This window comes from Mastigoproctus giganteus, chromosome 7, assembly GCF_048544385.1.
Source record: "Mastigoproctus giganteus isolate SK-2022 chromosome 7, ASM4854438v1, whole genome shotgun sequence".
In the NCBI taxonomy this organism is placed as follows: Eukaryota; Metazoa; Arthropoda; class Arachnida; order Uropygi; family Thelyphonidae; genus Mastigoproctus; species Mastigoproctus giganteus.
The window spans coordinates 111,205,227-111,223,278 of NC_143581.1; the positions used below are offsets into that span (position 1 = coordinate 111,205,227).

General features: G+C 37.6%; 1 protein-coding gene across 1 annotated transcript in view; it reads right to left on the reverse strand.

Annotated features, from left to right (window-relative positions):
• LOC150083146 (netrin-1-like) overlaps nucleotides 1-11,011 on the reverse strand; it is a 283,410-nt gene extending 272,399 nt beyond the window's left edge. Inside the window, exon 1 of the mRNA XM_090377071.1 lies at nucleotides 9,878-11,011. Coding sequence (XP_090233197.1) covers nucleotides 9,878-10,883 — 1,006 coding nt within the window. The 5' untranslated portion in view covers nucleotides 10,884-11,011. The remainder of the gene's footprint in view (nucleotides 1-9,877) is intronic.
• Nucleotides 11,012-18,052: the final 7,041 nt, after the last annotated feature.

Sequence of the window (18,052 nt, forward strand, 5' to 3'; positions counted from 1 at the left end):
TTGCCAAGGAGAGTCCCATGAAAAAAAAAAAAAAAAAAAAAAAACACTGAGACGCGGCGGAGACATTGAAGATAGGAAATAACAGATGAAGATAAAGAAGGTGGACGATAGGAAGACTTTCCACCTGAAAATAGGAAATTAAAGGCATAGAGGGGCACCCCTGTGGGAGAAAATTATCTACCTCAGGGGACTTTTAAAAGGTGTGAAGGGTTTGTGGTAGTAAAGTCCACCAGACGAAAAGTTGGGCTGGCAGGTGGGAGAGGGAAATCGGGTTTGTAGGGGAGAAAAGTCATATGGTCAGAGCGCCCTATGTAAGTGGGGGCAGTACTAAAATCTGGAGGATTTGGTATGGCAAAACCTGACTATCCGCTAAGGCCTAGTTCTCACTGGAGAACTAAGGCCTTAGCGGATAGTCAGGTTTTGAACTGTAATCATTCTAATGAATCAATTTATTTTTTCTGTAAATCTGGGCATTTCAATGATTGCTGCCAGTGCTGACGTACTATGGAGTTTTGGAACTGGAACTTGTCACTTCAGAGGCCATTTTGTTCTGCCACAATCGTATTCTTTTGCTATTTTATTATGGTAAACATTTATGAACAACTCACCTGCGTGATCAGCAATGACTCAGAGGAAGATTATATTCTATAAAAAAAGGCACAACGTCATAATCGTCACTATGAAATGCTATATCTATTTTTTTTGCATTTCATTCCATGCACTGCATGCTCTCATTTTGTTAATTTTTTGCAAATGTCTGATTACATAGAGTGTAACGTGGGCCCGTAGTCCTTCTTTCTGTGTATTGTTATTTCCTGTGTCTGCTAATTAACTGTGCTATGATAGTGAAAAGTTCTAGCTCCTAATTATACACCTATGGGCTACCTGACGAATGAACAGCTGTGATCATTCTTGGGTTGTGCACAACATGAGCAGCACTTCATTTGAACAAGTGAGTGAACGCCGTCTTGTGGCAATTTAGATAGGAGATCGGAAGTTGTCTGCGACTTGGGAACATATTGTACAGTGGCATGCGACCTATATAAACTAACGATCCAACTATGTAACTGAAGTAGGGGGCAGAACTTAGGGATAAGACTTGAGTTTGAATTTGTGGTCCATCACCCAGACACCTAGAGACTACAGGAGTGAAGCACTCCTGTAGTCTCTAGGTGTCTGGGTTCGTGTCGGAGAAATTGTGGGCTCCTATGGAGGATCAGACCGGCACGGCGAGCTTGCCGCTTGAGATGGCGACGGTGGAATAGCGAATCGTTGCTTTGCTCCTTGAAGATGTTGGTTCGGACGTCTCTGCTACTGAGCTGCGTAATCCTAAATAGTTAACGAAAGGATGCTGCGTCTCCTGTTCCTTCCATTACTGCACAGACTTGTGTATGGATTGCATTCCATTTCCTGAGCAGTGCTTTTCTTGATTACGGCTTCAAAATTGCTATGTGATGGATACATCAATTGCACATGTTGTTATGGTTACAAAGTCCTTGACTTTTCTTGACTGTGATTTTATGTAGTGAATGCAAGTCGACTTTCTATGGGGAGGTTGAAACACTTAAATATTTCCTTGTGAGAAAGACTTATCCTCTAATCAAGACCAGAAGACTCATGATTAGCTTTAGTGCAAAATAGCTGTTTCATTTACATATGAACTGACATTCCTTCCAAATTGGGAGTATTATAGTGATGCTGTGTACTATGTTATCAGCACGCTGGCAGACGATTAACGTATTTTATATCATCTATACGCAGGCAGACGATCCCTGGCCGTCCTCATGTGTCAGTAATGATAACCAACTAGTGGTAGTATATGTTATGCTAGAAATTACTTGTACAGTATTTCAGTATATGGCGGGGTTGCCAGGAAACTGGCTGGGACCACCTGTTTTAATAAATAATAGTAATAATAAAAATCTTACTGTTTTACAGCACAGCATTAACCCTCTTCTAATTCTTGATCTTAATATTTCCTATTGTGAAGGCAGTCACAATATGAGATATAACCAAAACGATGCCAATTTAATTAATTAATGTAACTACTTTGGTAGATAGCTATGTTAAAATGATGCATTTGCACTAACCTACATACTTAATATTTCCTTTATTTGTTTTTAACGGTTTGTATAGATTTCCAGAAACATCGACAGTTTCATTTTTACTCATGGATTTCTCGAAGAAATACTGAGAAATTCATCAGTAAAAATCTGAGTCACATTAAAGTATTTATACTGATTTATTTTAGTGTTTTCTTTCTATCTTTTCCAGAATATATGCACATAAAATGTACACATTTCCTCTCTGCATCAATAAAGAACGCTGAATACTTGTTTCTTCGGCTATGTTATTAAGTTTGGTTACTAATGAACGGATCAGTGCCTTTGCACCATGTTTTGTTCGTAGTGAACTATCCAATCCATATTTGGCATCGTTTTAACTGTATCGCATATTGTGAATCAACCTTCACAACGAGTGACTTTGAATAAGTAACGTTTCACCAGTGGAGAAGACTAATGTGACTTATTCTCGGCGATACTACCACAAGACGGCACCGTTTCGAAGCTTGTTGGCTTACTTATTGGTGAGTGGGCAGGTAGCCTGTTGTTGCAATAGTGACAACCCAGTTTTTATTATTGCAACAAATCCCTCATATTGTGCACTTATATTTCATAACTTGGTTATGAAACAACCGATGAGTAAGCCAACAAGCTTCGAAAGGTGCCGTCTGGGTGGTGGTATCCACCGAGGATAAGTAACATTAGTCTTCTCCACTGTTGAAGGGTTACTTATTCAAAGCAGTGCAATACCTCGGTCACTCGTTGTGAAGGTTGATTCACAATATGAGATACAATTAAAACGATGCCAATTATCGACCTGTACAGTTCACTACGAACAAAACATGGCGCAAAGGCACTGACCCGTTCAATAGTGAACCTTAAGCGTAGTCCCATTGCTTCATGCAAAATAATTGCTTAAGTTTGGTTACAATTGAATGGAGGGCTACAGCTTCAGATAAAACATTACAAACACTGTAATCCTCCGATTCTGGAGTCATTCCTTTTAATCACAACCGCAAAAACTAATTTTTATATTGGAGTGAATCACTTAGCTGCTGGTCAAAATTCGAATTATTTTTTGCTGTTTTAAAATCCCTCCAACTGACTGTAATTTAAAAGCCCTTTTTTTTTACTTGTGTTGATTTTTAAAAGTGGCAAATTACTTTATAACAAGCTTGTACAGTTATGTAATAAACTGTAAATATATTGGTATTAATTCATATCTATATAATCTGAAAGTGTGCTTTTAACTCAAGTTTAGGATTCTATTTTGGCATAGTCGATCTCGCAATGATTCAAAAGATCGACTTATACGACGGAAATGTGTCTGTACAAGTGCGTTCACAGGCAAATTTGCTTGTTGTGCAGGCTAAAAACTCGAAATAATTTGTGGCAGAAACTACTCCGTCTGCAAAAGATCAGCTAACTACAGCCATGACTGAAGAAGCCTCTAAGAAATCTTTCACTCTTCGGCGGACGGGATTCGAATCCAGACTTGTCCAAACGAGAACGCTGGGCTCAAGCAGCGAAACGCTCATGTAGTGAGTGCGGCCTTGTGGTAAATCTTGAATGGGCTGGCTTTCCTTTCTACGTAGAGCACCCGAAATTAGAGTGCAGGCCCTTGACTAACAGCCCCATCCTCCTGAGCCTATCCGCATGAAAATAAATAGCATTGTCTGAGAAATTGGCTACCTGAACGGCAAGGGCTCTTTGCTATCTTGAATTCGCTACTCTTTGCATCTTAGTTATTTATAGCCGACTACAGCACAGGTGGAATACTTCTATACGTCATCTACACATGTTATCCTAAATGGACAGCGAACTTACTATTTGTATAATGCAATAAGTTTTTAATCCCAATCATTAAAAACACATTTTCATATTTTAATTTAATATCTGTCGAATAGCGTTTTTTGCATGATTCTAAATTTGAGCTAGATTCTTAAAAGGGTTACCTACTTTTGCTGTTGAAAGTTACTGGTCCCTTAGATCGTGTAGTTTGTTCGCTAGGCACACAAAGTCGTCGGTATTAGAGAATTTCAGGCCTCCTCAAAGTTTTAGATGCCATGCCTTCCTTTTAAAATATTCGGGCAAAATAGCAGCGCAAAAAAAAAAAAAAAAATAATAATAAAATCATGATCACAAAATAGAGTATGGAATCATTTCAAAAAACGATTCGATGCTGTGCACTAATGTGTATAACCTACCGCACCGTCAATGTGAAAATAAGTGGAATCCATGGCTAATCGTAATAAATTATGAATAAATTATTTATTAATATTAGCAAGCTTTATTAACAGTAACTTATTTTTCATATTAATAGGAGTCAAGAAAAGATCTACCCTAAAAAGATATTTTTGTCTATGAGATGAGAAAGAAGTTTGTAAACCTCGCGCGAATTCAATTAAAATAATAAAGTTATTAGATTTGAAGTATTCTCCAAAATACAGTGTTTCACTTAGGTTGTAACCATGTGACTATTCATTTATAGTAAAAAGGTTCACTTTCAAGAGTGACAATTTATTTATAATTTCTTGCGAGTTTATCAGGAAAAAAAAAGTTACTTTTTGTTTTTTTAAGAGCTCGTTATTTGCTAAATCCGGAGCTCTATCAACAGAATGAAACTGAGAATGCAGTGAATTACTTTGTTTCACAGTTGGTCCAGATTTTTAGGAATATTTCAACATACCTTTTCTTCTGGCTTCCATGAAATTCATCCCACTAAGAAACCACCTATTAGGGACGAAGATTTTCTGTGGCCCAAGCACAGAGTCACTAGTCCCTTGTAATATATATAAATATGACTAATAATGTGGCTCGTAGGTAAGTTTTCTAAGCTACATTTGTCCTCTTGCGATTAGAAGTGCATGCACTCCGGTTATCGCCTCGGGGCATTTGCGTATCGTGTTCAGAGAGTGCATGTGTTGTGTGGACGGTTCTACAATTTCTTGAATGAAATGTTTGCACCTCTAAATCAAACCGTTTGATTTAGCTTCGCTTGCAAAGGAGTGAAAAGAATCGTGTTGTAAACCTCGGCTTTGTCCATCCAGTGGCTAGTGACAACCAAGTTTAGGGGGCATAATGCGATTTGCTCTGTGTAAGGGGATAAAATTAAGTAAATTTTTCAAGTTCGTAACGCTCTATAATTAATACGGATCCAGTTTTATACTATTCTGTCCTAACGGAGAACCAGTTTTTGAATTTCCGAATCCATTTCTGGGAGCACGTACAGCTGTAGACTTGTGCCATCTATATTCTCTGTTGCAAATGTGCACACATTTTTGTCTTCTTTTGAAGTTAAAGAGTCGTTTTCCGTAATCTGTTAAGGTACTACAGAATTTAAACTATAAAGCCACTTTGGAAAAAACTATTTTTTCGTATGAAGTGGGAGAGGTTAGCGAAGAGTAGAGAGCTATTGACAAACAGTTCTCTACTTCTCGCTGAACAATAACTGAAATAATGGATTACTGCACACCCATAATCAAGTTTCATCTGCAACAGCAGTCGTGTCAGTTCTTTTAAGAAGTGGGAGGAAGTAATTAAGGGATAATGTTTTCTTAATTGACTTCGGAAAGATGTAATATCTAGGGTGATCCATATGTCAGCTTACCGAAAAGAGACCCAATTTAGTAAGAAGTAAATTATCGAAAACAGTTAATTTAAAATGTCATTAATAGCAACGTGTACTGAGGAATGACATCATAAAGTAATATGGGAATGAAACTGACTTCAGCTATTTCCGGTAATGAAGATTTAATTCAGGGTGTTTCAAACCGTTCTCTCATATTTCGAGAATTAAAAAAAAATATATTAATACAGTAGTGGTCCTATTTTCAACTGTGAGGAGCTATGAAAGTTTCACGGTGCGCGTAAGAGAACAAATTAGTATTTAAGCATTTGTTTTTCTGATGAATTTACTGCCACAATATTATAGTAACTGTTCGAAATGTCCGACATAGTTTTCAATTCGCAACCTTGCTCATTCCACACAAGAGTTTACTGCCCGTTTAATCGTTTCGGAGTATTCGCGTACGTAAGCAGCAGTATCCATAATTACCCGATGCAACAGTCTCTCTCTCTCTCGTGCGCGTGTGTGTCCTGTCGTCTTTTAAAGCCATCTCCTTCATAAGACCCACAAAAAAAGAAAAAAAAAAGTGGAATTAATCTGATTCTTGCAAGAACATCCTGAGGCTTGTCTCCAGAGGCATGCCATCCATTAAAAGCGTTCGTCAGGAAGTTCAGGTAATTATCAGCAGTTAAACGTTGTTCGAAATTTCTCAAATACTCACGATATCGTTGATTGAAAGCGGCTTTCATCATCGGTTCTCAATGAATGTTTGGAGCTCTCTGAGTAGACCATTTCGTTTTTGAATCTTGAGATGTTCATAGCTCCAAATGGACATCAATTGTTTAAAATAATTTAAAATAGCACCAATTGTATTAACGTTTTTCCTCGATATTACCTCCCGAATCACACCTCCTTCGTCGAAGTATGGCAGATCGATTATGAAGCATTCTCTATAATAAGCTATAAATTAAAAGTTAATTTTTTTTTTCGAAATTCAGAAAGACTAATTTTCATTAGGAACAACTCAGCTTTGTTTCAAATTATAGTAACAATAATCGTAAGATGTACAAGTATACTAACTGATGTATCCCATTGAATGTTACTCCCATACTTCTGAAATATTGAAAACGTTTCTAGCACTTCCTTATTGTTCTTCATGCTTCTTCGCTGACTGTCATGTCTCTTGGATATATATAAATTATTTTTACTCTTGATGATGCCACGGAAAATTAACCATTGGAAAAGAAATGCGTACACAAAGCCACGTGTTAACTTTTAGAGATTGACTTCTGATTTGATTTATAGTCATCGCAAAAGAAGTCATAATTGAAAACTGAAGATATCTGAATTCAAAAGGGAATCAGAGAATCTCAGGAACCACAGGGATATGTGGTATAAAAATCATACTGAATTATATATATATATATATTTTTTTGGAGTGGCATCAAATTCAAATTTTTTCCTTTGATAAATATTAGAAAGGTACCTATATTCAACTTTCAATCTTCAAGATGAAGCGGGAGTGTGCCGTAGAAATCTTATTTTATTAATGAATATTAAAGCAGCATTCTTCCTCGTCTTCCTGATAATAAATGGTCTGTGCGCATCTTGTTTATAGATATTTTGACAGCGTATTTAAATGTAAAATACTATGATTACGGGCCAACGGTTCGATAGCCCGTTCACTTAAGTACTGGTACATGACCTCAGATGGATCTCTGTAGGATGTACGAATGAGCACAAAAGCGAATGGAAATATTTGGAAAAGTCTATGAACATATAACAGAGGCAGTATCAAAACCATTTTTGAATTTTAGAGGACGAACTTCCGCCATTAACTGCAAAGCTATGCGTGTACAGCGATTCTTCACTTAGTAATGCGTGAAGCTGCATTTTTAGCAGCAGCTGCGGTCAAAAAAGTACATATCTCGTGCAGATCCCATCCGAACCTTGGCCAGTATTTTAATATAGATATATCGAAATAAAGCTAAACTTTAAAAAAGTTGCTGTAATGCTAAAGAAGACCACTTTAGCAGTCATTGTAAATTGTAATTTTTTTTTTTTAAATTATTGTTAGTATTATTCAATACTAGTTTTTTTTTTACTTACTTGGAAGATTTTAGTATTTTTTGTGTTTCGCTTTAAGGCCTGTAACGAAAAGTGGAATTAATAGAAATGAGTTGTTTCATTATTAGATATTATTACAAAAGTTTTTGTGAACCTAAATTTCGATGGTGCCATGCTCCGTTTGGGAAACTTTAGATTCAAGCACTTATTACCCACAGTAGCCATAGACATATGCCTCCTCTTTTTCGGACATAAAGTATCTTATAAATGAATATAAATCAACTAGATACCATGGACTACATGATACTTTATCGTGCTTAAATTTCATTTCTGTTAGACACCTTGTTCAGAAGGGTAGAGCCATCTGAAACAATTACTATGTCACACAGTAGGCCCAAGCGTTTTACGTTTACTTGATTACAAGCCATGCCAAAAAGTGAACTATTCAAAGGAAGCCAGCAGAATGTAAGGCCTGTAAAAGCAATTTGCATATCAGCAGAACTTGAATCGATTTATTAAAGGAATACGCTTCCTACAAACCAAAGTTCAAAACAAACAAACAATAAATCTTTCATTCCACAAATACTATTAATTCTTATCATTGCATAAATCATTTATTTATTTATAAAAATGGTAGCTACAGCGAATTAAGAAGCTGTATTAAATCTACTACAAAATGGCAATATTGTTGTGTGGCTACCACAACATGTTGACTTTCCTCTTACAAGGATGGGAAAATCCAAGCGAAGCCACATTAACAAACATGGCAGTCCTTCTGCAAATGAATTTAAGTAATGTAGGTCTGGATTTAAAGCATCAAAACGCTGGACTGAAAAACTAAAAACTCAAAACGCAACACACACAATAAAAGAAGTTTTAAGAAATTGAATTTACGGTCTTTCTGTACAACACGTACCTATCGTAAGATAAATATACAAAAAACAAAAGCATTATCTGAAATATACGAGATTGTATTCAATTGAAATTTCGAAAAATTTTGCCACTAGCGCTTTACAACGCCATTTTCAGTTAATTCTACTCAAAGTCTTGAATTAAGCATAAGCGAAATAATCCGCAGCTTGGCGCCTCGTTATCCGAGATGGAAAGGGGACACCTCGGATTTAGCGAAGATAATGTATAATTATATAATATGGGGCCCTCTCAGATACTTTGGCTTAGCTTCATGTTTAAATCTGGCCCTGCAAACAACAAGCAGGTATTTCTGACGGTGGCAAATAAGCATTTATTTGACACGAGTTACTAACATGGACAAACTTCTACTCAAAAGATGCTTCCAAGTAATAACGATTCTTTTGCCAGTGTAAAATGTGTAAAGTCGTTTCCCTGTTGTAGTCATGCCAATAATCACAAAAACTTTTGTGAGGATTCAGCAGAAGGGAATAAACTTGTAAAAAGATTTTAAAATTTACTGTTGTAAATGCGTGCTATTTAGTTTTCTATTTTCGTGTACATACGTGTACCCGAAAACACAGAAATGAAATAAACTTGATTCGATTTTAATACACATTGGCGTCTTAGGCCATAATACGCCAAGTCCATTCCAAAATAAGAAAACCTACTTTTAAATATCTTATATTACGACATAGGCTTTGGAGGATTAATAGAACTTTTACAATTTTCAGACACTATTAAACGCATTAATTTGTACCTATTAATCTGATACCGTACCTTTGACAACAAATGCTGTGAGATTAGTATCGTTACTTATTTACATAATGTTCAAAATGGCAGTTGCATTGCTTTTTCAATGTTAAGTTAGGAGTTACTTCGTGGAAGTAAGACTGGGGGTAACTGAAGGACTGTTTGATTTGATTTGGTGTTTAATGGCGCATTGGCAATTTAGGATAACGCGCCAAGTCAAGATGAAGGACTGTAACAGACCGAGTAAATTATATTCTACAATCCAGTGACGGTCTTCGTGTTGAGCATTATTAAAATTACTACATTATTTACCCATTAAAGTAAAAATTTTCAGACGAAACGTTTTTACTTATTTTACTTTGTTTTTATTTTAATTCACAATTTCTCGAATTTGTATACTTTTTTTTCCTCCGTTCGTGTTGATAACAGATAACATAAAATCGTTTAAAAATATTTGCATAATATGTCCATATTTATAAATCGCAAAACAAATTAGAATGGAAAAAACAAAACTTACCTACGCATTCATGAGCTTCGTGTGCCGTGGCCCTGCCCCAGGGTCTGTCAAAGTGGAAAGGTTTACACTTCTCGCAGTCTCTACCGGCTGTGTTATGTTTACAGTCACACACCAGCAAACCTTCCCTGTTGTGAATACATCGTGAAGCGTGGCCGTTACATTTGCATCGTCCGCCAACTGCAAAGTCAGAGACTGCATAATAGTAACTTTCTCGAAGACTGTATGAGTCATTATCGCTAGGTTCCGGAATCCAGCCAGAAAGTCTATTGAAAACAACTTTGATGTCTGTTGCAGTCACCCAGTCCTGAAGTACTGGACTGTTGTCAAAATCATAGGCAGATGGACGTCCTTCTAAAGTGCTGAAAGCGATTCGAGCCCCCGAGATTGGTTCGACATTGGACTGTGCATCTGTACAGAGGGCTTCTTGTTCATTGGCTTTGGTGATTATGGCTCGGTTATGTCTGCCGTACATTTTGCGGCACTGGCTGGAGTAGAACTGGAAGGGATGCCAAGTTTTTCCATAGTCCATGCTCTTATAAATAGCCATAGAGTCAGGTTTCTGATTACAGAACTGGACGCTGATATAAGTCAATTCGTATTTCTTACTAAGACTCAGTGTGAGTGACACGTTATGCAAGGATTGTGTGAACGGTTCGGACATCCAGCAGGTCACGTTATTCGGATTGTTCAGGTCAGTCAAATAGCTTGTGGGGTGCCTTCGTTTAGGATGGCTAGCATCACATATCTGACAGTTTCTCACTACTTCTCCTTTGTCATCGGTAGAAGTGACACAATAACGACTTGGAGGATTGCCACATTCGCTAGATGCTTTTACTTCTTTTCCAAAAGCGGCGTTTACGAAGTCCGGAATACACCGACGTGGATTACCCAACTCATCGTAGCAAGGGTCCGGAGGATTCTGTTGGGCGGCGAACATACTTAGGAAATTGGCAGAAGCGGAGACAACTAGAGCCACAAGCCCGATCATCACTGCTTGAGACCACATGGCGAAATGTCACTTTTACCCTCTTGGTCTGCTAACGCGTAATGATGATATCAGCATCAGTTGGGCTGCCGCCAGGTGATGTGGACTGTAGCTCTCCGCGTGGAGACTGACAACAGGGTGACACGCGCGCTCACTACTCACCAGGCCTACGATTTCAATATCCGCCGGCGGTCCGCACCAATGCCGCGTTCCGTGCGCCCATGACGAGCGGCGCAGACGCTAATCGTTCGCCCTGACTTTAACGCGGTTGGAAGAGCCCTCTCTTGATCTCTCTCTCTCCTTTTCTCTCGCTCTGTCTCCCCTACACGGACAGCCGGGAAGCGGCGAAATCTACGCAATACTGGCAATCGATTCTAACTTTGTCCACATGTGTAAAAGACAATAGATACAAGGGATCGTGAATGACAACAACTTCAAAGATCAGCGTTTGCAGCTATCCAGATGCAAATTCTTACTGGAAGAGTACATAAGAAATTTTAACTTTTTTTTTTGTTGTTGTTGCAGATATAGTCAAGGAACAGGACTCCATCCAAATTGGCACTGTCACTACGTACCACAGGTGCGACTAACACACAACATGTGACATGTTCGTGCGACGTCCTCGACAGTGTCACTACCCACCAGCAGTTCAGCTATCAGCTCATTACTGTGCTAGCACACACTGCTGTCTAGAGGCCCTACTTGTGTGGTGCCGTCACCACTTCCGACTGGCATGCTGTTAGCCCGCTTTCTGACAAGTTAGCCGTAATCGTCCCAACCGCGGCACACCCACTCTACCGTGTAATCGGCCCGTGCGCTCACAACTCCCATTGGAAGCGTTCCCTTCTCGTTCTGTTTCCGAGTAAAGGGCCCCGTGCACGAAACATAGGCCTTTCAGTCACGCAAAAGTAGGGGTGCAATAGCAGGATCCGTGCGTTCTCCGTCACTCCTCATTAATATGAAGCGGGATGATTGAAAGTGAGCTGCTTACTATTGTCCGGTTGCTTCTATGTACGCTTATCGCTTATACCATTTCGTTACCGCTTGACTAGATTCTTTAGTAATCCTACTCTGTCAGTTCTAAAATTTCATAAAAATGAATAAGTGACCTATCGAAAGTCAGAAAATTGTGGAGTAAAGATGTTATTAATTAAATGTCTTACTTTTCATCTAAAGTACTCGGTGTTTTAGAAAGGAACGGTAGCTTAATGAATTACATAAACAGAAGAAATGAAATATTTCATCAGGCCAGAGAGGAAGAAAGAAGTTTAGCCGCTTCCTCTCCCCACCGGATTTAATTCTTGGAGTCAATTTGTTTCTTGGGAAGTGTGTCAAACATGTATTCCTGATTCGAAACATAAATATGCACCGGTACTAAGTCAATTTACAAAAATCCAGATGTTAGAATGATTGGTTGGTCTGCGTTTTTCTGGGCGCAAACGAAACTGAAGTTAGAATAAAAATAAAACTCAAACTCATAATATTTTCTCAAAGTAATCACCTCGAGCACCAAGCTACACACTTTGAGATTACCAGTAAGCTGTTTTGAAACGTTTGAAATACATTTGAATTGACGGCTACCAACATCTCCACACATTTCTTTTTCATGTCCTCTGCTCCATCATATTGTTGTCAATTCAATAGGGATTAAAATTTTGGGAAGAGTAAGCAGTTCGGGAGAGATAAATCAAAAGAATGGGAGAGGGTGTTAATTTCACAATGTCCTTGATAATCAGAGCAGGCTGCGGTCTATCATTTTCGTGCAACAGGAACTAGTGCCATTTTTATAATTTCGGCGAATTGTTTTAACCAAAAGATTCCAAACTGGGCATAATACACCTTGTCCACTGCCTTAGCTCGTGAAATAAATTCCTTTTGAATGATTTCCATACTATCGAAGAAAGTAATCAACATCATCTTGATGTTGATATCTCAAAAAATGAAATTTGTTGCTCATTACTTGTGATATCGCTTGTCGCCTACCACATTCCCCCACTCAAAACCAAATATTCGTCCTTTGTTCTTCCAAAAGTTGGCACAACGACAACGCATTTAAAAACAAAACAGCACCAGCACGATGGTCTGCGAATGACTTACGATACATAAATGACCTCGTAGAGGGAAGCAGTCATAGGTCAGCTGTCATGACGCATAAAATCATGGTCCTATATACTTTAACATGCGTGTAATGGATTGAATCCGTTGAAAACACGTCAAAGTACTGAAAGAACATGCGAGAAATGAACTCAGTCCTAGCATTTGTCAGACCTTGAAATTCATTGATTTTGTCTTATTTCGAAATATTGTTATTCTATTTCATTTATTATTCTGATCGTTTATGATATTCAGCGCTGAAAGTAAGCTGATACGGAGACCAGTAAAACATTTTGTGCCAATACGCCATACTGATAGATAATGTTTTACTGGCTGAACTGCCAACAACTGGCACAAAATTTCAGATTATGTTTCCATTAGAATGTTCTCAATGACAGACCACGTTTTCAAACAACATTATTATTATTATGGAACCATCAGTTGTTTTCTTTTGTTTAGTGGTCAGGAGCGAGACGGCAGTAACACACTCTCTTTGAGTCGGCCGGGGTTCAAGCCCGTGAGTGCTAAATACCATAACGATTGTATTCGTGATTAATTGTAAACTCCTCTGACCTGGTGCTCGTGCGGGAGTATAAACAAGAACATATTCCGTTCCAAAATGTAATAATATCCCTGCAATTACGACAGTATTAGTGTGGGGCCATATCGAAAATAATTATTGCGTACTGCTAAGAAAAATTTACTTTCACTACCGATATTTGCGACTTATGGCGATAAGTGAAATAATAAGTCACGATACGATAACTTATTATTCATAAACGATGTGTCAAAACTGGCACTCTGCAGTTGCAGCCCTTCTCAGTGATTTAAATGGTGCCCGGAAACTTATACTTTTACAGAATAACGAGGTTAGGAACAGGGTGATAATTTTCAAATTGCGAATAATGCCCAATCTATGACTAAAAACTGAATGTCTGCAATCAAGATAATTCTCTCTCTCTCTCTCATTCTCTAAAAAGTTTTATATGTACTGAAATCTATACTGAATAATAAAACTCTATCCCTCAGACTTGGTAACTTTCGCAAACCTATTATCTCCAGTTTCAGTGAGAATTTTTACATTTCTGTTTTATTTTATTCCGTTGTAAAAACCCTTTTTACAAAACGATCATAGAATATATGCAAATTGCAGAAACGATATATATATATATATATATATATATATATATATATAAAATAAATAATTTTTTATAATAATAAATTTTATAATAAATAAAAAAATATATGATCCATAATTCATATTATCGCTATTCAAATTCATATCCTATTTCTCTACTAAATTTTAATTTTATTATTCGTAATTATTATATATATATATATATATATATATATATATATATATATGTGTGTGTGCCTCGTGGCTTTAAGCTGCACCGGCGATTATCCAAAACAAGTCTACTGTCTGTCTGTCTGTCTGTCTGTCTGTCTCTCTCTCTCAGCATGAACATATTGTCTCTAGAATTTCCTCTCGTCCCTCTTCTGGTCTTGGAGCACCTCAGTTGTAGGAACTGTTTGTTCTGAATTAGGAAAGTAATTGTGTTCTTCCGTATAAGGATAAGGGAACTCACTTTACATAGGCCCAATTGGCTATGCGATAAAACACGTTCAACAGTGATCTCAACCCACTGAGTTTAACTTACCTCTAGCGCGGGCTTGCTGAAGTTGCCGGATATACTGTAAATGAGTAATATGTAGAAGTTGAATAGACAATTAGCGTCTCTTGGAAGAAATCGAAAGAAACGAGTGCCACTGGAACACAAAGGGTGCTGTGGAATTTTTTTTTCGCTCTCGCTCTCTCTCTCTCTCTAAGGTTACTTCATATAAGAATAATTTCAGCAGCATGCTGTGAGCATGAAATAAGAGACACGCAGCTCTGTGTAAAAGAAATAGTATTCGTAGTCAGCCTAGATGCCTTATTTTAAGCAGAGGTGATGGATTTTTGAGGCAATTTTAGTATTACTATTAGTAATGGCCTCATGGTGCAAGAAAGCCTACGGCTTATGCTGCACCAGCCAAAAAAAAAAAAAAAAAAAAAAAACCGAATAAAACAATGATATAAAAAACTTAATAAAAGAAAAGGAAATTAAACCTATCATCCTATGCGTTTCTCTCATCCGAAGGTACTGTCCAGATGACCTTTGAATTTCCCCAAACTATCCGCCTCTACCACCCATGTAGGCAACTTATTCCAGTAATTTATAATTTCAGCAGCATGCTGAAAATAAAATAAAATAAAACTTCCTGCAGTCTAATCTAAACATCTCCCCCCGTAACTTGAATTATGTCCCCTAGTTCTAGCATCATTTATAATCTTGAAAATTTCGTCCTCATTCATTTTACTGATGCCTCTCAGAGCCTTAAAAAACCTCAATCAAATCTCCTCTAAGGTGTCTAGTTTCCAAACTCTGAAACCCACATATTCGAAGTCTTTCTTCATAAGGACGCCCTTTTGCCGATCTCACCAGACGAGTTACCCGTCTTTGCACCCTTTCAAGAAGCTCGATGTCTTTCTTTAGGTGGGATCTCTGTACTTGAACACAGTATTCCAAGTGTGGTCTAACAAAAGCCTTATACAATGGGATTATCACGTCCTTACCTTTACTTGCAAAATTTCCATAGGACACCTTGGGCCTTCCTTGCAACCTGTTTAAAATGTTCAGAGAATTTCATGTCTGACCGTATCGTAACACCCAAGTACATATCCTCCAGTACTGGGTTTAGTTGAACTCCACCAAGTGAATAAGTTATTTTGGGATTACTGTTTCCCAGGCGTTATACCTTACACTTTGTTGGATTAAAGCATAGCTGCCATTTTTCTGACCATTCCTGAAATCTACCTGGGTCTCTCTGAAGAAGCTCAGCCTGACAGTGATCGTTAACTACTCTACCAATTTTAACATCATCTGCAAATTTAGATATCCCGCCCTCTGTCCCTTCATCAATGTCGTTTATGAAAATAAAAAAAAAAAAAAACAGTGGTCCTAATACTGATCCTTGGGGAACCCCACTTCTTACTTCAACCCAACCTGAGGATAGCCATTTATCACAACCCTCTGCCTCCTGCCCTGAAGCCATCCTGATCTAAGGATTTTCCCAGTGATTCCAACCTGTTCCAGTTTATAAAGCAACCGCTCATGTGGGACTGAGTCAAAAACTTTGCTGAAATCTAAATAAACAATGCCGAAATTATTATTCTCAAAATCCAGCTCATGAGTGACCCTTTCAAAATAGCGAACCAGATTTGTTAAACATGATTTTCCCTTTACAAAACCATGCTGAGTATCCTTGTGAATTTCAGCTCTATCCAAATGATCCTTAATTCCAACCTTGATCATTGCCTCCATGATTTTCTCTACCACTGAAGGCAGACTAACAGGTCGATAATTTCCCACTTCACTCTTAGAGCCACCGTTGTGTATGGGAGATACATTGGCACTTTTCTAATCCAACGGAATCTCCTCAGAGTCTAGTGATGCTCGCATAATTAGCCTCAATGGTTCAATGCACTCGCTTTCCGCCTCTCTTAAGATTATAGGGTATATTCCATCAACTCCAGGAGCCTTACTGGCCTGTAGGCTCGAAAGTTGTTTCATTAAATAATCTTGCGAAATTTCAATATCATTAATTACATATTTTTCAACTTCGCTCCCACAATTTCCCATTGCCACAAAAGGTTTTTCATTTGTAAATATCGATGCAAAATAACTGTTGAGTTCATCTGCAACGGCAGCTGGTGTATTTAATACTATCCCCTTTCCCTTACGTAAAGGTCCGATCTGGTTTGTCCTGCTCTTCTTGGCATTTATATATGTGAAGGATTCTTTATCCCCCCTCTTTGCTCTGTTTGCTAGCGATTTCTCATAAACTGCCTTTGCCTGTCGAACTTTTCTGTGGCTCTATTACAGTAATACATAATTATTAATGGATACTGTATTCTCCCATGAGCAATACGTTCATAAAATTTAAAATTATAATGTAACAAATTAAAAGAGGAATACAATTACATGGGTCACCCATTTAAGTGTAATTATAATAATAAACAATTTTTTTCAGGACTGAAAAAAATAGATTGTTGAAAAAAAAATGGTTTCTTTCTGAATTCATGCCAGATTTGAAATCAGGCCTAACGGCTAATAAATAAATAATATTTATTTGTATAATAAAGTATACAAATAAATGTATATACAATATAAACAAACTAGACAGGACTGAAAAAAATACACTGTTGGAAAAAAAATGTTTTTTTTTGGAAAAAAAATAATTAAAAGACGAATAATATTCGTCTTTTAATTTGTTACTTTATAATTTTAAATTACAATGATAATTATGGTAATTATTACGTTATCCGCTAGGCTCAACGAAGGCTAATACAAATCCAATTAATATAATTAAATATAAATATTATTAATAATAAATTTAAGCAATCATAAAGAATATTGGCCCAATCCTCAACGGAACCTCAAGTACATTTGGGTACCAAGTGAGTCCCGGCTGACATAATCAGTAAGAAAGTGATATAAAGGCCAGGGGCGAACCAGGGGGGAGGGGGTTGAAGGGAGACTAGGATTACCTATAGAAGGAACCTCCTAGTGAATCCGCCCTTTGGTGGGCTCCTCCCATCTGGTTTGCCAGAGTTGGAAGAGAAAGTTGTAAGAGGGAGTCCAGAATTCACTTTCTTTCTCTCTTAAGATCACTATCTAGCTTTAGGGTGATACCCAAGATGTCGGTTGGAATCTGTTTCTTTAATCCGTAATTGAGGCCTCCTCTAAGTGAAGTGGGAGTATATCAGCAAGCACCTGAAGTGCAGTGTTCTTACAATATGGCAAGCCCTTGTAATTGTTAATAAAATGATTCACTGGAATAAATCAACTTTAGCTCTATTCCTGGCTAGAATTTCTCTTGTGAACCAGGTCGCTGCACCATAGAGATTACAGGGAGGAAGATTACCTAATGAATAAGTGCAAGGTCTTTAGTTACGAAACTACAACAGGAAGTAGAAGTAGATTCACCTATAATGATTTTAGACTTTCTTAATAAAAAATCGTTAAGAGTAGTTTGCCTTGCTGTTTCAGCAA